This window comes from Crocuta crocuta, unplaced genomic scaffold, assembly GCF_008692635.1.
Source record: "Crocuta crocuta isolate KB4526 unplaced genomic scaffold, BGI_CrCroc_1.0 scaffold1468, whole genome shotgun sequence".
Classification (NCBI taxonomy): domain Eukaryota; kingdom Metazoa; phylum Chordata; class Mammalia; order Carnivora; family Hyaenidae; genus Crocuta; species Crocuta crocuta.
This window is the reverse complement of record NW_027531991.1, coordinates 223,252-245,758: the sequence shown is the minus strand read 5'-3', so window position 1 is coordinate 245,758 and position 22,507 is coordinate 223,252. Positions and strand designations below refer to the sequence as shown.

The window sequence follows — 22,507 nt, the reverse complement described above, 5'->3', positions numbered from 1 at the left end:
AGCCTGCTTCCGATTCTGTATCTCCCTCTCGCTCTGACCCTCCTCTGTTCACGCTGTCTCTCTCTCTCTCAGAAATAAATGAAAAACATCATAAAAAAATAAAACTGAAGGAAAAGGTGCTGGTAAGAGGCTGTGCCTCTCATTGTTAAAAGTATTTTGTTAACCTTCTGCAAATTTAAGACTACTATTTGGATATTTGAGAGGCACCTTTCTGTAGATTTTATTGAGGATGGTGACCACGTGGTTACTGAATGAAGTTCTTTCCAGGAGGAAGAGATGATAAAGGCAATGATTACTGGACAAGTCCTGCAGAGGAAACCCAAGGCAGGCAGAGAACCCATCTCTTCGTCATTTCTTTTTATTTTGAGTGGAAAGCCATTTCTGGAATGAATACCACCTTCCAGAGTATGGTCCTGAGCTGCTGAGGCCCCTGGGAGACCTCTGCAGTATTTTGGTGACCCAAGTTTAGAGGTGGTTAGATGTGGGTCACACTTAACGGGAACACTAGCCACGGCTCTAGGTGATCACATTAGAGGTGATAGAGGGGCATGGTATTGGAGCTCAGTCACCACGAGTGGCATTGCCATGGCAAACACATTGTGGGAAAAGTGTGGACAAGAGAAAGTACTGTCTTCCCTTGGTGTGTGTGGTAGTTGCCCTCCTCCAAAATTCAGCCTTTATCACAGCTATTCCAGAAATACTGTGCAATTATATGTAAGACAAAGTTAAGTTCTAGACTCAAATGATTTAAAATAATTATGCAGGGACCCTCAGAAACCCTGCGTGTCATGGCAGAAAGTGCCTACGGAGCTGCCCCACCCCTTCTAAGATGTTTAGCTTCATGGGCACCCTTCCCACTAAATGCCAGTAGCTGTCTCCAGTCATTGTGACAACCAAAAATGCCCCACAAATTGCCAAACATGGCTTCCTAGGGGATGATGAGGCCCTTGTCTTAGACTAGGAGTCCACAAACTTTGCTCCCCACAGACCCTAAAAGAATTTTGAAAAATGATATATACCTTCTTGCAAATTTTGAAGTTGACATCTAAAATTTGCTACCCTAAGTTTAAATACTTATGAAAGATGTAATTTCTGTAAGATTATAAATATTGACCTTTTCAAAAACCAATATACTTTTCAAGGGAAGTTTCATGTTCACAGCAATATTGAGCAGAAAGTACAGAGGATTCCCATATACCCCAACATGTCTGGCCTCCGCCATTATCGGCATCCCACACCAGAGGGATACATTTGTTAGAGTCCACAGAACCCACACTGACACGTCACATCATGCAAAGTCCATAGTGTACATTAGACTTCACTATAGGTGTTGTACACTCTCTGGGTTTTGTAAAATCTATAATGACATGTATCCACTATTGGGGTATTATACAAAATTAGGTTTACTGCCCTAAAAATTCTCTGTGCTCTGCCTATTCATCCCTTTGTACCCCCCAGACCATGGCAACCACTTCTTACCATCTCTATAATTTGTTTTTTTCCAAAATGCCATATAATTCGTAGTATATAGTATGTCCCCTTTTCAGGTTGGCTTTTTTTCACTTAGTAATATGCATTTAAAGTTCCTCCATGTATTTCATGGCTTGTTTACCTCTTTGTAGTGCTGGATAATACTCCAGTGTCTGGATGTACCATAGTTAATCCATTTACTTACTGAACGTCACCTTAATTGCTCCCAAGCTTTGGCAATTATGACTAAAGCTGCTATAAACATCCATGTGGAGATTTTTATGTTGACATAGGTTTTCAACTTCTTTGCCAAGGAGCATGATTGCTGGGTTGTATGTTAAGAGCATGTTAAGTTTTGTAAGAAAGTGCCAAAATGTTCCAAAGTGGCTGTACCATCTTGCATTTCCTGCAGCAGTGCATGATAATTCCCGTTTCTCCATATCCTCACCAGCATTTGATGTTGTTGGTATTTTGGATTTTGGCCACTTTAATAGGTATACGGGGGTATCTCACTGTTGTCTTCTTTTACAATCTTTGGTGACCTATGATGTTGAACATCTTTTATGTGCTTACTTGCCATCTGTGTATCTTTTTTAGTGAGGTGTGTGTTCAGATCTTCTGTCATTTTTTAATCTTGTTGTTCATTTTCTTATTGTTGTGTTTTAAGTGTTCCTTGTATAGTTTGGATAGCAGTCCTTTATCTTTTTTCAAAGATTTTCTCCCAGTTTGTGGTCTGTCTGCTCATTTCCTTGACCTTATCTTTCACAGAGTCACAGGTTTTTTTTTAATTTTAACTAAGTCCAGTTTATCAATTGTGTCTTTGGTGTTGTATCTCAAAAATCACTGCCATACCCGAGTTCATCTAGGTTTTCTCCTAGGAGATTTATATTTGGGCATTTTACATTTAAATCTGTGATCCATTTTGAGATAATTTTTGTGAAGAGTATAAGGTTTGTGTCAAGAGTAACTTTTTTTTTGCATGTGGATGTCTAGTTTTTATCACCATTTGTTGAAAAGACCTAGTCTTTTCATGGTCACGGTATATAATTCTTTTGATACATTGTTGGATTTATTTTCTGTTGGAGAGTTGTGTGTCTATGTTCATGAGAGAACTTGGTCTGAGTTTTCTTGCAATGTCTTTGTTTGATTTTGGTATTCGGGTAATGCTGGTCTCATTTGAATGATTTAGGAGGTATTCCCTCGGCTTCTGTCTTCCGGAAGAGATTATAGAGAATTGTTATAGTTTATTCCTTAAACGTCTGGTAGAATTCACCAGTGGACTCATCGGGGCTTGTTGTTTTCTCTTTTGGAAGGTTATTAGATATTCACATTTTAATAGATCTAGGCCTATTCATTTTTTTTTAATGTTTTATTTATTTCTAGGAGAGAGAGAGAGAGACAGCGTGAGCAGGGGAGGGTCAGAGAGAGAGGGAGTCACAGACTGAAACAGGCTCCAGGCTCTGAGCTAGCTGTCAGCCCAGAGCCCAATGAACCATGAACCATGAGATCATGACCTGAGCCAAAGTTGGACGCTTAACTGACTGAGCCACCCAGGCACTCCACCTACATTGTTTTCTTTATCCCTAAAGAACTTTTATTTTAAAGAAGAAATTTTCAAAATATTTCTTGCAAGGCAGGTCTCCTAGCAACAAATTCCCTCAGTTTTTGTTTGTCTGAGGAGGGCTTTATTTCTTCTCTTTTGAAGGATAATATTACAGGGTACAGAATTCTAGGTTGGTTGGGGTTTTTCTCTCAACACTAAATATTTCACTTCATTCTCCTCTTGCTTGCACTGTTTCTCTGGAGACATCATTGTAATTTTTATCCTTGCTCCTCTATAGGCATAGTGCCTTTTCTGTCTAGCTTCCCTTGAGATTGTTATTCTTTGGGATTTTGCCTATTCCCTGTTGTCTAGCATTTAAATGAGATGAGTGGGATTTTGTGATCTGTGGATGAATATATTACTGCTAGAATGAGACAGGGTTTAACATTGATTTTATTCCTATTTTTCCTTCTTATAGATACAAGTGCTGAAATATTTTGTTTACACAAATATTTAGATGGGAATTGGAAAAAATTTGTTAGAGTGATGACACTCAGTCTTTGAACTCTTGAGTTATTTGCCATGTATCACAAAAATAATTTATTGTCAAGAAAATAATTTTAATGGTCTATCAAGTGACAGTTTATTAAGGTCCTCTTTGGAATTTGATGCAAGCGATGGATTAGAAAAGACAAGACCCACAGGAAGATGTGTTCCAAGCTGTTAGAATCATTGGCTTTCTTTCTTTCTGGGAAATATAACAAAAAGGCTTTACCAAGACTTACCAAATGATTCTTAATTCTAACCTTGACTCTTACTTAAAGCAACTCATGTAACCAAATACACTGAGAAAGGGTTGGGAAAATGGAAATATTGGTAATTTCATTACACTGTTGTCAATCCAATACTTTCTGACAAAATGTTTTTATCATTTTCTTAAAACTTAAAAAACAAAAAACAAAAAACCTTGGGGTTGCGGTTTTCATCTACTAAGTCTGCAGAAAACACTGTCTAACCTAATTGGTAAAGCTAGTCCTCACTGTCAAACCTGCTGAAAACCTAGAAACTACGAAAAAGCCTTTTCACTTCAAATATGTTAATGTATTTCAGGAAACTTTATAAAAACCACTGAGAAATACATTATAAAATGCATTGTATAAAATAGAGTCCACCAAGATTAAAATGATATAGCTCTAATATAATAAGTTACAAACAAGACAACAAATCACTATGGTTAATTTATAGTAATGCAGGGGCACCTGGGGGGCTTAGTCAGTTGGGCATCCGACTTTGGCTTAGGTCGTGATCTCACGGTTCGTGGGTTCAAGTGCCGCGTCAGGCTCTGTGCTGACAGGTAGCTCAGAGCCTGGAGCCTGCTTCAGATCCCGTGTCTCCCTCTGCCTGATCCTCCCCTACTCACGCTGTCTCTCTCCCTCCGAAATAAATAAAACATTAAAAAATTTTTGAAAAAAAATTTATAGTAATACAATAATTTATAAGTAAAATAATACCATATTTAAAAGGAGAGGCATATGGTAAAAAGACCTGTTATTCCTTCTCTAAATATTGATGGGTGTGTGTATACTAAACTCTGGTGTTTGGCTTTTGGGAAAAATAAAATCAAATGTAAAAATCAGTAATGACTTCTCTTTATTANTAATGTGATCTGATAAAATAGATTTTAACTTCCTTTTAAAATAACACATATGAAATCTGAAAAACATGTAAAAGTTTTATCTATGTGTTTATTCCAATGTATTTTGAAAAAAATGATAATTCTAGAAGATATTCCAGTTACATTTCTAAAAGGCCGTGGTATCAGCCTATGCAGTTTCGCCTTGTTGAGATGATTTTGAAGTGACTAGCTGGCAGAAATGCTTACTCTTAACTAAAAGAGAAAAGGGGTTTCTAGGATTCACCGTGAGTGTTGAGAATAGCTGGGAAAATGCTTAGCCTTCACTATATGAAAAAGCCATTTTTAGCATCCAATATTTCTTTCCATTGCTCCTTTTGCTTTGAATTCCTGGGTCTTATCATTCAAGATCCGAGTGTCCTTTGACGATAGTTAGGGTAACAAAAAGGCAAAGTTGTTAGGCAAGAGTTGGCACCATTCCCCACTCTACCGTAGTTTGCAACACCTGGCTTTAGCTGTGACAAATGTCTGAAGACCGGAAGCTTTTAGAAGTTCATGGTGTTTGCGGCAGTCATTAAGCACGGTTTCCCTTTGGGTTGGCCTGAAGCCTTAACTCCCTGCCCCTTGCAGTGCAACACGGTAAGATTTGGATGGTGTCTTTCTTTTGCATAGTGGAGTAAGGATGGTTTTGGACACACAGGCTTTCTCTGGGACCATTAATTTTAAGAAAGCATACCCTTGGGGGGTGCCTGGGTGGCTCAGTCGGTTAAGCGCCCGACTTCAGCTCAGGTCATGATCTCACCATTCGTGGGTTCGAGCCCCGCGTCGGGCTCTGTGCTGACTGCCAGCTCAGAGCCTGGAGCCTGTTTCAGAGTCTGTATCTCCCTTTCTCTCTGATCCTCCCCTGCTCACGCTGTCTCTCTCTCTCTCTCTCTCTCTCTCTCTCTCTCTCCTAGAAATAAATACATTAAAAAAAGAAAAAGAAAAAGAAAGCATACCCTTGGGGGGCGCCTGGGTGGCTCAGTCGGTTAAGCATCCGACTTCGGCTCACGTCATGATCTCGTGGTTTGTGGGTTCGAGCCCCGCGTCGGGCTCTGGCCTGACAGCCAGCTCAGAGCCCGGAGCCTGTTTCAGATTCTGTGTCTCCCTCTCTCTCCGACCCTCCCCTGCTCATGCTGTCTCTCATTCTCTCTCTCTCTCAGAAATAAATTAAAAAACAATAAAATAAAGAAAAAAGAAAGAAAGCATACTGTTGGAAGTTATGGATCTAAAAACTGAGTCCTTTAAAGCTTCCTTTGTTTGGATATCATTTGAAAAGTCTTTGTGTATCCCCACTGGTATGCATGCCCTAGTCTGAAGACCATTACCTTTAGACTATCTTTCTTGAGTGTCACAAACCATCTTAATGGCAGACAGTTCTATACTGAGGAACAATAGGGAGTGTTTTACAAATAGGTATTTTGTGTTGGTCGAAAGACTGGCTCTTAACAATGTGTGTCCTCAGCAAATAAAATACTTATGGGAAATTCAAAGATCCTGCCCTGTTAATTGTGGGACCCCTGACCTCTATGGGTAGGTTTGTCATAGGGGTTCCCCTGGGTGGAGCAAGGGCTTTGCTCATGAAACCACTGTGGTCAGGGTAAGTGCACAGAAAGGTTCTTGGCATAATACTGGGATTTGGTAGAAATAATTGATTCAAAGACCAGAAACTGTGATAAGTGGAAGTACTACAATCTACTTCTCAACCTTAGGCAATAACAGGCACAAAATGTCATGGTTTTGTACAGTGATTATAATACTTGGATTTCTAATTTTTTAAGCATTATAACCAGTACTACTTTGAAAATTCATTTATGTAAGCTTACCTTGTTGACATTATTTTAAGTAATTGAAACTATTGATTGTAAAGCCCTTTTTTCTTTTTAATTTCAAAACTAACATGGGGGGGCGCCTGGGTGGCTTAGTCGGTTAAGCATCCGACTTTCACTTAGGTCATGATCTCATGGTTCGTGGGTTCGAGTCCCGCGTCGGGCTCTGTGCTGACTGCCAGCTCAGAGCCTGGAGCCTGTTTCAGAGTCTGTATCTCCCTCTCTCTCTGACCCTCCCCTGCTCATGCTGTCTCTCTCTCCTAGAAATTAAAACAAAACAAAACAAAACAAACTAACATGGGGCGCCTGGGTGGCTAGTTGGTTGAGCATCCGATTTTGGCTCGGGTCATGATCTCCTGGTTTGTGAGTTCGAGCCCTGCTTTAGGTTGTCTGCTGTCGGCGCAGAGCTCACTTCTGATCCTCTGTCCCACCCCTCCCCTGCTCGTACTTTCTCTCTGTCTCTCAAAAATAAACATTAAGAAAAGGTAACATCATTTAACAATAAACAACAGGTGTTGGTGAGAATGTAGAGAAAGGGGAATCCTTTCCTACTGTTGGTAGGCATTCAAACTGGTGCAGCCACTCTGGAAAACCGTATGAAGTTTCCTCAAAAAGTAAAAATAGAACTATCCTATCCTCCAACAATTGCACTACTAGTTTTTTTTCCTCAAAGATTACAAAAATCCTAATTCAGAGATACATACACCCTGATGTTTATAGCCACATTATCTACAATAGCCAAATTAAGAAAAGGGCCCAAGTGTCCATCAACTGATGAATGGATAAAGAAGATGAGGTATATACAGACAATACAATATTATTCAGCCATAAAAAATAATGAAATCTTACCATTTGCAACAACATGGATTGAGCTAGACAGTATTAGGCTAAGTGAAATAAGTCCAAGAAAGAAATCCCATATGATTTCATTCATATGTGGAATTTAAGAAACAAGACAGATGAACATGGGGATGGGGGGAGAGAGAGAGACAACCAAGAAACACATTCCTGAAACTCATTTTACACCTGAAAGTAATATTACAGTGTTAACTATAATTTGAATAAAAATTTNCCCTTCTCTGCTCACGCTGTCTGTCTGTCTCTCTCTCTCTCTCTCTCTCTCTCTGAAATTTTAAAAAAAAAATTAAAAGAATTTTTTTCCTAAAATACTTTTTTAATGTTTTATTTATTTCTGAGAGAGAGAGAGGGAGGGAGAGAAAGAGAGAGAGAGAGAGAGACAGCGTGAGCAGGGGAGGGTCAGAGAAAGAAGGAGACACAGAATCTGAAGCAGGCTCCAGGCTCTAAGCTGTCAGCACAGAACCCGACGTGGGGCTAGAACTCACTGACCATGAGATCCTGAGCTGAGCCGAAGTCTGACACTTAACTGACTGAGCCCTCCAGGAGCCCCCCTAAAATATTTTTTAAAGACAGAAGTCACCAAATGCCTATTTCTACCTCATAGGAGGGGAATAAAAAAATAATAACAATAATGATAACACCATTCCTGCTATAGTAGACATAAAAACTACTCCATAAACTTGGGCTTATGCTCTCTTGTATTTCAATTAAAATTAAATATTCCGCTAAGACTCTGCTTTGCCTGACTGGTGGGAAATAGCCTCTCAGTCCTTTTTGGGCTCACTTCACCTCTGCAGAGTCAAACAAGATGTTAAAATATTTGCAGAAACAAGAGAGGGATTTCCAGTCTTGAGCCCAGCACCTCAGAGCCTGTGCAAGGTGAGGCACCTGCAGTGTGTGGAATCACAGTGCCCAGGGCACCATGGTGTCATCCCTCGTGAGGCTCTGCCGCTGGCCCTTGCTGGTTGCAGGATCCTCAGACTTTTGGCCTCTTCCTCACTTGGAGGAATCATCTCTCTTTGTCTCTTTCTTTACAGAATTCCTCTAAGGAGTTCTGGCTTGGAGAAAAGAGCAGCCAGGAAGTCAGGCATGTGTATCAGCAACTTGAACTTCACAACTTCCATGGGGGGAGTCTGTACCAAGAGGCCGGGCACCTGCTTGGAGTGGGAACAGGAAGATAGCCCCAAACACAAATGAATATCCCCAGTAATGGTTTTGTACTCTTCATTATCATTGGAAAATTAATTATTGGGCATTACTCTTTTCTCAGATCTTCATATTTAATTTTCAAAACTGTGCCATGTTTTAAAGACAGTTGATGGAATCTTAAGAGGCTTTGAGTAATTTTCCCAGGATCAAGGAGCAGAGCTGTAATTAGAACCCAAGTCTGTTTGGTTCCAAAGTTGATTCCTTATGTTACATTTTATCTCCTACAGTGTACTGGTAATACTTCATTTTGAACACATTGAGCTGCCCGTATAGGTTAGCTACAGTATGAGCTCCCACATAACTCAGTGAATTCATCCACGGAGCACCATTGCTCAGAGTTCCCCATCTGGTTGTCAGTGTGCATTTGCCAAGACTCATGAACAACAGTGCTGCTTTGGGCGTAATTAATGTTTAGACAATAACTGGTCAGCATGTTCAGCTGCTTCTTGAGGTCACTCCTGGGATATGAAAATAGGACCCCGGGTTGACATAAACATCCTGTTTATTTTCTTCATGCTCTGTCAGGAGGCCATTATTTCGGTCATCTAGAAGTTCCACCAAATTGCTCAGGTGCAGGTTCAAAACAGGTGAGGATATGGCCCAGCCTCATTTTGTGGTATTTACAATAGAAAATTGATGGGTCTGAAATCCATTTCTGCTCCGTATGATTCTTGAGGTAGTGTTTTAATAAAGTCCTAACTGAACACTTAAAAAGTCTTAGATCAGTGTTTAAACTGTGTATCTTGGCCCATAAATAACTCCCATTTATGGAGTCAAAAGCCAATGAATTCAGTAAATCAGTATAACATAGTCATTATGGCCCTACTCTCTGCCATCCGCCACCCTCCCAAACTGGAGTTATGGGTGATTCAAAAACAGGCTGGGCTCTTTCCTCAAGATGTCCATGATATGCTTCAGGGGCTTTTGAATGTTGCATACATCAGAATTACCCCTGAAGCTTGTCCAAAATAGAGCTGCCTAGGCCATACTCCAGACTCTGTGTCTTAATTCATTTGGTCTGCTCTAACAAGTCACCCCAGACTGGCTAGCTTAAAAACAACAGAAGTTTACCTCTCACAGTTCCTGGAAGCTGGGAAGTCCAAGGAGCTAACATGGTATCCTTCTAGTGAGGGCCCTCTTCCTGATTCATAGCTCTTGCCCTTCTTGCTGTTTGCTCACATGGTCAAACATTCTAGGGAGCTCTTTGGAGTCTCCTTTATAAGGCACTGATCGCATTCATGAGGGTTCCAACCTCAAGACCTAAGCATCCGCAAAGGCCTACCTCCTAAATATCCTCACCTTTGGAAGTTAAGATTTTAACAAATGAATTTGGGGGGAGGCATTCAGACCATAGCACCCAATGAATCAAAATCTTGGCGAGTGGAACCTAAGCATCTTTATATTTAGCATGCTCCTGTGGCGACTCTGATACTCATCAAGGTTTTTGAGTCCCCCACGTGGTTGATGGTGTTGGGGTCACATGAACTACTATGTTTTCTGTATTGTATTTTATATATGTCTGTACATCTCAGGAAGGCTGTTTCGGTACACACCTGTGTCTAGAGATATACCAGTCTCTTAATTATATATATGTGTTGTTGAAATGTGCCTACAGATAAATATCTGTTATTTTAAATTGTAATAAACGTTATCTATTTCAGGCACTATTAATTCATTCAACAAATCCTTGTTAAGAGCCCACTATGGGCCATCAGAAAATGAAACAAAAGTCCCTTTCTTCAGGGAACGTAAATATCAGTAGGAGAACATCAGCAATAAAATTAAAAAAGACAGTTCCATGATGAGGGGTGCCATAGAAAGAAGTAAAGGGAAGGGAGGGAGCGAGCTCTGTGGATATTTAGAGCACTACTGTCTCAGGTTTGGGGGAAACGAAGTGCAGAGTCCTGACCTGAGCAGGAGCATTCTTGGTGGCTTCAGGAACAGCACAGAGGCCCGGATCTGGGATGCAAGAGGAGATGCAGTCAGAGAGGCAAGGGATGGGCCGAGGCATGGATCTTGTGGTGGCCTGTGGACCCCTGGAAGAGCTTCCCTTTTACTTTGAGGAAGATGAGAAGGGTTATGAGCCCAAGAATGACAGTTGGGCAGGATTTAAGGGGGTCGTTGTGGATGAGGAGAGCTGCTGCGGGGTGGGCATGGCTGGAACAAGAGCCTAGTTAGTTAGGAGGCCACAGCAGTAATCCAGGGGAGGGAAGTAATCCAGGGGAGGGCGGTGGAGGTGGTGAGAAGAATGTGGCCTCCGGGTGCACTCTGAAGGCGGAGGCAGCAGGTCTGAGGATGGTCTGGAGGTTGAGTACTTGACGGCTGCAATAAATTTTCCAAGGACGCAGGCTGTGGCCGACAGCTGCCCTTCCTCTGTGGCTAGATTTGGCTTTAGACGTAGGTCATCCTTTGGTTCCAAGGAAATAATTGTATTTTTGTGTTTAAAATATAGATTGTACACTTAAACCTTATAAATTAGGTGTGTGTACATAAAACCGTATAGAATGGCTGTAGGCCCTTCACTGGGATTCTGATAAACAGGGGCTGTACCCACAGTGAAATTTCTTGCTGACATGTAGGAAAGCTGCCTTTCCTCACCACCCCCACCCAAATATGATGGATAAGATAATGAATAATATTCTTTGTTCAGTTTACTTCAATACACTTTTACGTAAATCCTCAAAAAAATTCTAAGGCTGACAGTAGATGATACTAACCCCCATTTGGAGATTGGGGAACCTGAGATCTAAGAAGGATAAGAAATGTAGAAGGATGAATTCTGCTAGATCACATCTTCTGTTTTCTGACTACTTCTTGATTGTGTGGCCTGATGTGTAGCGACTGGACCTCAGTCCAGAGAACAGAAGTGTGTGTGTGTGTGTGTGTGTGTGTGTGTGTGTGTGTGTGTATGCACATGTGCATAGTAAGGAATCACACATGGGTTACTGAGTACAATGATCTAGTAAAGGAATTGGAAATAATTTTTCAGACCTTCTAGGATTCAGGCCTATTGGTTCCTCTCTGTCAGTGCATTCAGTCATTTTTTCCCCTGAATAGTAATTTTCACTGTGGGATAAGGAAATAAAAGATACAAGAGTCACATTAGGTAGTGTGGAGAATGATTTTAATAAAAGTTGCAGCAGAGAATGCAGGCAAAATGGGCACTCACATGGAAAGCTCAGTTGCTGGCGGATTTCATCTTGCTTCGCTTTCCTGATGCTTTGTTCCTGTAAAAAACAAAAACAAAAACAAAGCAAAACTGAGTTTGATGATGTCACGTACCAAGTCAGGCTGAGCTCCTTTTGTCTTGCTGCATAAGCCCTGGATGTAGCAGGATGGCCGCGAGCGGGCCCCGGGCCAGGCTGCAGGCTTTAACGCATGTGTCTGTTTCAGTTTGCAGTGATGACCTCACCCACAAATTCAAAGGTTTCACTGTGATGAACGAGGCGGAGAGATATGAAGCCCTCAGACACTGTCGCTATGTGGACGAAGTCATTAGAGATGCTCCATGGACCCTCACTCCAGAGTTTCTGGAAAAACACAAGGTGCTTTACTCTTCCATGTTCTCTAAGTAGCAGAATTGGAGTGTGGTTCTGCAGCTTACATGCAGAAAGCCCAGAAGCTTCCACTTTTTAGAAGAGATAACTCCAGGAAAGATCATGTGGTGTCACTTGATATAGCACCTGTGATCTGCCCAAGCCTGGGGACTGATGCCCTCTCACATCCTCACTGTGGGAGCTTGAGCTAGACTCCCCATGTCCAAGTCGGGCCTCTATCCCTTCCTAACTGTGAGACCTTGAGCGAGGTATTCACACTCACTTATCTAAACTGTAAAGTGGGAGTAATATTCGTACTTGCCTCGTGGGGCTGTTTTGAGAATCTAACGAGACCAGGGCACCTGGGTGGCTCAGTCAGTTGAGCGACCAACTTTAGCTCAGGTCATGATCTCACAGTTTGCGAGTTCGAGCCCCATGTGGGGCTCTGTGCTGACAGCTCAGAGCCTGGAGCCTGCTTTGGGTTCTGTGTCTCCTCTCTCTCTGCCCCTCCCCTGTTCACGTTCTGTCTCTCTCTCTTTTGCAAAATTAAATAAACATTAAAAAAAAAAAGGATATAATGGCATCATCTAAGTAAAACCCTCTGAACACTGGCTGGCCCATAGCTCCAAATAACAGCTCCAAAAATGTTATTGTCATTATCACCACCATCATGGTTATTGATGCTTCTATATTCATAGGCATCATTTTTCGTGGAACACACATTGTATTCAGAAGAGCAGGGGTCAGCCTTTAAGGAAAGAACTTTATATCTGTGATTCTGTGACCCTGAGACTCCTACTGCTACAAGATTTTTATTAGTTGAAAACATGAGAAATTCTTTTGATCTGCATCAAATTATGTGCTTTGTATCTCCCTACCAGCTCCACATTAGGAGCTATTCTTTCCTTTTATAAGCAGCACAAAAAAAACAAGATTAAGCTGTTCTAAGAGTTTTCTTTTCTATTTTTAAATTCACGATGCAGAAGAGAAGAGAGAACACTGATAAATGTGCATGGGTAATAGCAGAGGAGACAATTTCTCAGCAAGAATGAAAAGAAAAAGGAGAAACTACAATATGATTTACTTCCAGCAATCACTAACACATTTTTATTAAGCATCTATTGTATGTTTCACTCATGCCAGGCATGATGGGGGTACCAATGATGGTAGCGAGGGCCGCCAGGTGTTATTTTAGCGCGTGCCAGGCCCTCTGCTGCGGGCTTTGCTCTCCCATGAATCCTGTTCAGTCTCATGGCTACCCTGAGACTTGGTTGTCATTGGAGAGAAAGAGGGACTAAGTTTGAGCACTGATCGGTACTAAGAATGGATTGCATTTATTGAGTACTTACTGTGCCCCAGCTGATTTTTAGCACTTTTACATAATTACTTCATTTAATCCAGTGATTCTCCAATGGACTTAAGTTTGCCCTCAAGGGACATTTGGTAGTAGTGTCTGTCACACCTGGGGGCGGGGGTTGGTGATGGGTGCTGACATCTAGCAGGTAAAGGCCAGGGGTGCTACTAAGCTTCTTACAAACCTCCCTCTCAAAAAACTATCCACCTCAAAATGCCACAGATAGCAAGCTTGAGAAATAGTGATTTAATCCTTACGGCCGACTTGGGCGTCCCGTAGCTGGGAAGCGGTGGGGCAGGCACACAGACTCCTCTTCTAAGCTACCCCTCGAGGTAGAGAGAACCCCGGTTACAAAGGGCTCTGAAAGCCTGGCAGCACGTTTTCCCCTGGTGGAGTAGGAAGCAGGGAGCCAGTGAAGATGAGCAGGAATAAGAATGACCGAAAACTGTAGAAAGAAGTGCCCACCCTCCCATCGTGTCACAGAGGGATGGCTTGGAAGGGAGAGAGCCTGCAGTGAGGAAGATCAGGTGTAAGTGGGTATTAATAACCCAGGTGACGGGGCCCTGGATTTGGTGTAGTCGCTGTGGGGGGGACGTGACGGGTGCACACGTGCGTGTGCAGGTACGTTCGCATGCGTACATAGACACGCGCTCGCACCCTAGGGGACCTTGTGACCCGTGTGCCATGGAGACTGAAGGAAGTAGGGACGGAAGGCCCATTCTGAGGTGTGTGAGGCGTGGGGACACCGGGAAACTGGAGGTGCCACTGAAAGCAAGGGGGCCGCTGCTTTTCACGCTGAAGTAAATTTCAAACAGCTTGATTTGAAAGTGACAGCAGAGGGCAGCAAAGTAGAAAAGGGTGACCTGGGACAAATCGGACAAGTTTTGATAGCTTCAGCAGCCTTATGTCCCAGCGGAAATAGTAGTATGTGCCCCACCCGCCTCACAAGGTGGTCAGGAAGATCAAATCAGAAAAGAGGTGTGAATTCATTTTTCCACATAAAACGGGGCTCACATGTGAGGGTCTCTCACCACAGCAGGGGGTGAGGAAAATCTGAACAACGAATGAATTCTCTAAGGAGAAAGCTTAAAGGCAGAAGGACAGAAGGCCAACAAAACCTCCTGTGAGAGGAGAGCGAAAGGGGCCAGCAGAGGAGACAAACCGATCTCTTTCCCTTTATTTCCCAGAAATGGAGCCATTTGGCAGTACCTCTCAGTCAAGGATTCAAATCCACATTATAAACTACTTATTTCAACTGCTTTATTACAAACACTTTATTTCAAAAAGACATGTGCAGGGGCGCCTGGGTGGCTCAGTCAGTTAAGCGTCTGACTTCAGCTCAGGTCATGATCTTGCCGTCTGTGAGCTGTGCTGATAGCTCAGAGCCTAGAGCTGCTGCTTCGGATTCTGACTCTCCCTCTCTCTGCCCTTCCTCAGCTTGTGCTATGTCTCTCAAAAATAAACATTTGAAAAAAAAAAAAAGAGGCATGTGCAAATCACAGGCATGCACATGCATCCTAGTTGTGACATCTCTCTTCTTTGTCTCCAACAGATTGACTTTGTGGCTCATGATGACATTCCCTACTCTTCTGCTGGCTCTGATGATGTGTACAAGCATATCAAAGAAGCTGGTGAGTTCCCTGAGGCACGCCTGCCCACTGCATTATGACCTTGAGGTTGAATAAGAGACATCTGCCCTAGGCTTGCAGCACATACCTGGGAGGCACCCGAATGTCAGATGTCTGCCGAGTAGCCTCTACAAGCTTCTTCTGATAAGTGCTAAGGCTCGGTCGGAGGACAGACACCATTTAGGTATTTATACAAGAATTAACTTGAGCACCAAAGGACTCCCCTTATGGTTTGAGGCTCAATTTTAGGGCTTGTCAGACTAAAACCTATTGTTTAGAGGGCAGTCATTTTCCTCATTCACATTTAGTTCTCCACAATGAAATTGTTTTATACGACAAGAATGTTCCTTCCAGAATAAGACAGGTAGGTGGGTAATTAACAACCTGGACTCCTGGTCTCCAGAGTCAGTCCTGCGACAAGCCACCCTGTCATATCATAGTTAGATCCTCAGGTACCGCGGGCAGAGGCAAAGGAAAGGATGCGTAAATATTTGGGAAATCAGGTCAAGTGTTTCCTTCCTCACACTGTTGAGCAGTGTCACGGAGGGCAGATCCGGTGCCTGAGCTTTGGAAGCCGTCCCAGTTGTCACTAAGCATTTCTTTTGAGGTCAGAGACTCTGGTCTGCCCCAGGGAGTTACTAGGAGGCTGGAGAGAGGCGGGTTTGCTTCCATTGCAGACTCCCTGGGGTTCATTCCTTTGTCAAGTTCTCTGTTCCTTTTCCTTTGCTGCCGGGGACTTGAAGGCCATCACTGTTGGGGCATCATAACGAGTCTGTGGTTTCTAGCCTCAGAGGGATTCTCCACGTTCCTTGGTAACATTTACTCCCTCCTCTTCCCCTTCCTGCCCTGATTTGCCCGCAACTCCTTGCATCCTCGCCTCCTCTCCTGCATCCTGAGGGAAAGCGGTGGGTTTTCTGTCCCAGGCTGACTTCTTTATCTGCACCTACCTTCTTTCCCTGGAGCCTGTTTGCTTTCATTCTGCCTCTCTTTGCCATGCAGGGTTCTCACTCTCCAGTAGTTTCTTCTCAGCTTACAGTCATTTGAAAGTCTACGAGAACAGGGGCTCCTGGGTGGCTTAGTTGGTTAAGCGTCCGACTTTCGCTTAGGTCATGATCTTGCGGTTCGTGGGTTCGAGCCCCACGTCGGGCTCTGTGCTGACTGCCAGCTCAGAGCCTGGAGCCTGTTTCAGTCTGTGACTCCCTCTCTCTCTGACCCTCCCCTGCTCACGCTGTCTTTCTCTCTGTCTCCTAGAAATAAATAAAACATTAAAAAAAAAAAAAAGTCTACGAGAACAAATAAATCCTAAATAAATCCTTCTTCGGCCCTCCCTCTCCCTCCACCTCCAGTCACGTTCTTGTTCAGTAGTCCCTTCCTGGCACCCTGCAGGCGCGCTCCCGCTCATTCCTCAGCTCCCTGCACTCTGATTTCCGCCCCATCCTTCCTCACTTGGGTCATGACCTTTGGGCCACCAAATGCAGTGGCCTCGATTCTGTCTTCCTTTGGACATACCGACCCTGCTGACCGCTCTCCTTTCGTGGCTGCTCTTGTCGTCTTCTTCTTGGACACTTCTGGGACCTTCTCATTTCCTTCAGTCTCTCTGACTGCTTCTGGGTTTTGTTCCTGGGTTTCTGTCCCCTGGCCCTGCCCAGCCTCTGCGTCTTGCCAGCCCGGGCTCTGCCCCGCCGGGCTCAGGCCCTGAAGTCCAGGCACGCCCTTACTCAGTGCCTTGGTTCCGGTTCTGCTCTGGGTCTGGCATGCCCTTGCTCTGAGCATCTGGGCCTACTCCGTGCCTTGTTGAGGACCTAGCCCTTGACATGCCCTGTCTCCCTGGGGCGCAATTCAGCAGCACCACCTTCCCGCGACCCTCCTCGGACACTCTTTGCAGATGGACCTTCTTTTCAGCTCCTTTCTGGTGGCATGCTGATAGTTTCTCTCTCTCTTGCTCTCTCTCTCGCTCTCTCTTCCTCTCCCTGTGTGTGTGTGTGTGTGTGTGTGTGTGTGTGTGTGTGTCCCTAGCTAGAATGAGGAGCCATGGTCTATGCTCTGTCTCATCCATCTTCACATCCTCACATAGTCCCTGATACGTTTGTCATGCTCATTCAATACTGGGTAAGCAGCAGGGTGCTTTAAAAAAATTTTTTTAATGTTTTTTATTTCTGAGAGAGAGATAGTGTGATCAGGGGAGGTCAGAGAGAGAGGGAGATACAGAATCTGAAGCAGGCTCCAGGCTCTGAGCTAGCTGTCACGGGTGTTTAAAAAAAAAAAAAAAAGTTTTATTTATTTAAGTAATCTCTACACCCAGCATGGGTGGGGCTTGAACCCATGACCCCCACCCCACCTAGATCAGGAGTTGTACACTCTTCTGACTGAGCCAGCCAGGCGCCCCAGCAAGAGGGTGTTTTAATGGAGTCTGATGGGGAGTTAGCTTAAGGTGGACGTCTTCTGTTGGCAAGAGCTCTTCTCACTACCCAGGGCATAGGGCCATTTACCTAGATAATTTGGGCCACACTCTGTTTTGTGGAGTTTTTCAAATTACTTGGATTAAGGGGTGATTTGGGGCTGAACTTTATCAACCTTTGCATCTAATTTGTTTGCCTTGCATTGGTATCATGGACACTGAGTCTCTCCCCTTCTATTGACAGGAGATGCCAACTACATGCCCTAAATTACTCCAAACCACCATAGCCTCACAGCCCAACAAAATCTCAGAGAAAGATGGAAGGGTTTGCCATGTGACTTGTTGCAAAGATGACTGTGATCTGAATGAAATATCTTGACATTTATATCTGTGCATTTGCATTTTTGTTGCTCTGTCTTATAAAAGGCAAGCGAATATGAATCAAATTATAGGTACTTTTTTGGGCAGATGTATAATGGAAAAATAGTCTGTGCTATACACTCAGCACCCAACACTTAATATTTTCCTGAGCTGAGGTTTTCAGTCAGTGTCACAGGGTTTCTAGTAATCACCTAAGAATTAAAATAGTCATTGCTAGGATTTTTTAAATACACAGCCTCCCCAGAGTCTATCCATTTGGATTATTTAAAAAGATGGATGGGGCAAAGGTAATTACTTGTATCCTCTTGTAGGGTCACATGGTTTTTCTGACCCTAAAAACAGAGATGTCCAAGGTGGGGGGGGAGCGGCAAGATAGTAGCTTGAATTACGCAGGTTCTCCGTCCACCTTCCTTCATCAGACTGCCTTCCATTAAGGTCCCATAAGGCTACTGCTGCCTCAGAATCTTGGAGCAAGGAAGAGTTTGAGGAAAGGATGGGTTGGAATTGGCATTTTAACTACAGGTAGGTGCAGAAGTAGATTATTAATGGCCTGGTTTGTTTTCTGCTCTTTTGCTTTCTATCATACATCTCCTCTCTAAGTCTTATCCACGCATACCTTCCTACGTACGTTGAACCGTTATCTGGCTTGTACGGCACCCTGGTCTTGTGAGTTACCATTTGCTTTACTGAGAGATTTCAAGAAGCGGGATACACCCGTTATACTTGAGCCGCCCCCAGCACAGCCATCTTCCCCTGTTCCTGGGGACCGCTGGCATTCTGCCCACGTTGGCCGCACCATCCCTTACTTTCAGCCCACTGCTACTACAGCCTTTTCCTGGTATATACGGACCTTCAGATTCTTGCGGTAGGATGGGTTCCTGAGGGTCACAAATCCAGTCTCCTAGCCCCTCCTTGGCATCACTGCCACTTCCTAGTAGAACTGGGACTTGTGCATCTCCCATGATGGGGGGAGCGCCTACCTCCCAAGGTAGCCCATTCCGTCTTTGGATCATTTTGACTCTGGTTCGTGAAACCATGAATTCCCTGAGCGCATCCACAAGCCGGGACTTGCTGGAGGGAAAGGGGATGCAAACATGAATAAGACCTATTCTCACCCGTGGGAGATGGCAGAGACAAAATAATGACATCAGGATATTAGAAGCCTGTGGATAGGTGTGTGCTGTGGGCCGGGGAGGCAGGCCCGAAGGTGGGAGTTGATGAAGCACAGTGCATTTGGAGAAGCTGAGTGTTCACGCAGTGTAGGGTGCGTGGAGGTGAGAGCAGAGATGGAGGTGGGCAGCACGGGGTTGTGTGGGTTTCATCCTGTATGTCACACAGAGCCAGGTGCCATTCTGGGTCAGAGAGGTGCCATGAGCAGGTCTCTTGTGGGCAGAGGATCGACCAGGTAGGAGCCCGGGAGTCATTTCTGCAGCTGAACTTACTCAGGAGCCCCTGTTTCCCCACATGACAGGGACAGACACCCTGGACATTTACAATAATCGCGACTGTTCTCAGTCTGCACGGGGACTGGGTAGAGTCAGTTTGGGGCCTTTTTCTCCTGGGGTGATCTCTGTTTCTGGGGCCTGTGTATTGGCCTGGCGTGGGGCGGGGAACCGGTTCTTGCGTATCTTTCACTGTACGGTATCAAACCTGCTCAGCCATCATCTGTGGTGACCAGGCCCCCCGTAGTAGCCTTCTGCCAACGCCTGGGGTCTCGGGGAGACCATTTTCTCCCAAAGTTCCTGGAGGTAAATAGGGTACCAGCCCCTCTGCTCTGGGCGGTCTAATGGGTTCTCTTGCCTGTCCCTGCCCCTGGGGTTTGCCTCTGAGTGGGGCCAAGGGACAGGCCCTGCTCACCTTCTCTCACTTCCGCCCTTCCCCTCCTCCTCCCTCTCTGGGTTCTTTCCCCTTGGTCTTGGGAGGGGCTTTCCTTCTGCCTGGAGGGGAAGACGTGGCCACGCGGTTAATTTCATGTTTTCCCCGGTCCAGGCCTTACAGGAATACATTCCTCGTTCTAGTCCACTCAGCCTCTGCTTCTTAATAATGAAAGGGGCACTTTTGGGATTTAGAAAACCTTTTTTTGTAGTCCTCAAAGCCTGGCTCTTTCAAGTGAAAGCCTTACCTTTCAAAACTGTTCTGTTTGAAATGAGCCTTCAGAAGAGCCAGTGTCAGAAGTCAAAAGCGGAACGCACTCTCCTGTATTCTCAGCTACAGCTTCTTTCCCCTGAGGTGACGGAGGTTTCCGCGGCAGGACGGACAGGGCCTCGGGACAGACATCATATCCAGAAATGAAAACGACGTTGGATAGTATTGCAAGAAAATTATTCTGTTACCTATAATATACCTGGTCTTCCTGATGGTGTTCCTGTTGGCTGAGGCCGTTGCGGGGCCCGCTGGCGAGGTTCCGCGCTACCCCCAGCAGGGCTGGTAGGCTGGTCTGCGCTGTGTTCTCAGAAAGGCCTCCCCCTGGTGGCGGTCAGGCGCGTTGCGTAAGAGCAAGAGGCCTGACATTCTCACATCCCGGTCTTGTTTGTAAGAAGTTCCAAGAAGGAAACCCCACATGCTCCAGACTTGGAAGGCTGCTGAGGGACATGGCAGGAGTAGGTGGGGAGAAGGCGGGGGCAAAGTGGCTGATGCATCAGTTGTAAGGAGGTGGGTTCTGGCGTGGGGAGATGATGATCTTTTTAAGCCTTTGTAGGATCTGAGCTGTGAGCCAGCTACTGCTTCCCTACAGTCACCATGAAGGACCTGGTATAGAGCGGTGCTTGTCACATGTCAGTGTGACTACATGTCCCCACAGGATCTATCTACCTCTCTTTTTAACTTCTCTCTTCTTTCTCTCCTCTCTCTCTCTCCCTCTCTCCCTTTCTCTTCCTCTCTCTCTCTTTCCTCTTTCTTTTCTTCTTTACTTCCTTTCTTTTCTTTTTCTCTCCCTCCCTCCCTTCCTCCCTCCTTCTTTCATCTATAGTTGACATACGGTGTTATATACCGTCAGAAAGACCAATACCATATGACTTCACTCATGTGGAATTTAAGAAACAAAACAGGAACATATGGGAAGGGGGTGAAGAGAAGAGGGGGAAACAAACCACAAGAGACTCTTAATGATAGAGAACAAACTGTGGGTTGGTGGAGGGAGTGGGTGGGGGTGGGCTAGATGGGTGGTGGGTAGTAAGAAGGTCACTTGTGATGAGCACTGGGTGTTAGTGACGAATCACGGAATTCTATTCCTGAAACCACTGTACGTGAACTAAAATTTAAATTAAAAAAATATAGTGTTTAGTTTCAGGTGTACAATATAGCAACTCAGTAATTCTACACATGACTCGGTGCCTATCATCATAGCTGCACGCTCTTAATCCTCATTGCCTGTTGCACCCATCCCCCACCCACCTCCCCTCTAGAAACCATCTGTTTTCTACAGTGAAGAGTCTGTTTCTTGGTTTGTCTCTCTTTTTTCCCCCTTTGCTCATTTGTTTGTTTCTTAAATTCCACATAGTGAAATCGTACGGTATTTGTCTTTGATTTCACTTGGCATTACACCCTCTAGATCCACCCATGTCGTTGCAAATGGCAAGATCTCATTCCTTTTTCTAGCTAAGTAGTATTCCGCTTCACATACACACACCGCTACCCTAGCCTTGGAGGTCAGCCAGCGTCACCTGTTTGTTACAAGCAAGTCATTAAGGCCCGCCAAGATTCCAGGCAGAGGGGACTGTGCCCATACTCTACCCTAATTCCCACCTTTGCAGCGAAGAGTCAGGTGGTATTCCACTTGCCCTGGGAGCACAGGCACAAGGCTGTGTGTGACTTCACGTACGCACAGGGCCACTGATCTGCTCTGCCGATCCCTCACCAGGGGAGAGCCACAGGAGACAAGGGCCGAGCATTCACTGTGAGAGAAAGCTGCTCAGAAATGGCTCAAGCTTCCACATGTGGCTTTTACACTCTAATTGAGGTCTATTTTGAAAGGCAAAAGTCACCTTAAATGAAGCCAGAGATATTGAGGGCAGGAACGAAACTTCACAGTATTCTGCCTTGCTTGTCAGAACTACATGTCAAAACCCTCCAGCAAAGCTGGATGAAAGGATGGAGCTGAAATGAAGTAGCCTGTCAGGCCCACCGTCCCCGTCATCCTGCTAATACTGCCTACTACTGTCGCAAGTTTCCTTCATTAACATGTGCCTGGCTGCTTCCTAAAATAGCTCCATAACCAAACACTGCAATTCGGGAAAGCGTGATAAAAAAGGTCCTCTGATCGTGCTCATTACTGCATATTTTTAGCAGAGCACTAATTAGGATTTGGAGGAAGCCGGGTGCCTCATTATGTCAGCGGAGGGCTTGGCTCCTTTCAGAGACCTACCTCCTCACCAGCCGAAGCAAATCTGTCCCCACCCTAAACCTTTGGTTACTCAGCGAGGTCTCTGTGGCTTCACAGAGAGGGTGAGCTCACGTCACCAGTGTCTAATTGACTTGCTAAAATCTATTAGTAACTAGAGAATCTTCGTAACATGTCACCAGGCAGCGGGGGTGTGGGAAAAGTGGCTGCCTGCTGACAGATGGGACACGGCGCTCACTGGAAAGCCCCCTGCGGCTCCCGGCAAGGTGGAGGTGTTGTGTCAGCACCCC

General features: G+C 44.7%; 1 protein-coding gene across 5 annotated transcripts in view; it reads left to right on the top strand.

The window, feature by feature from the left end:
* The window catches only part of PCYT1B (phosphate cytidylyltransferase 1B, choline), a 119,384-nt gene that overhangs the window by 60,490 nt on the left and 36,387 nt on the right, over positions 1–22,507 (top strand). For all 5 annotated transcript variants that reach the window (XM_077775063.1, XM_077775061.1, XM_077775062.1 and 2 more), the window contains exons 4-5: positions 11,975–12,126; positions 15,024–15,102. In XM_077775063.1, coding sequence (XP_077631189.1) covers positions 11,975–12,126; positions 15,024–15,102 — 231 coding nt within the window. The remainder of the gene's footprint in view (positions 1–11,974; positions 12,127–15,023; positions 15,103–22,507) is intronic.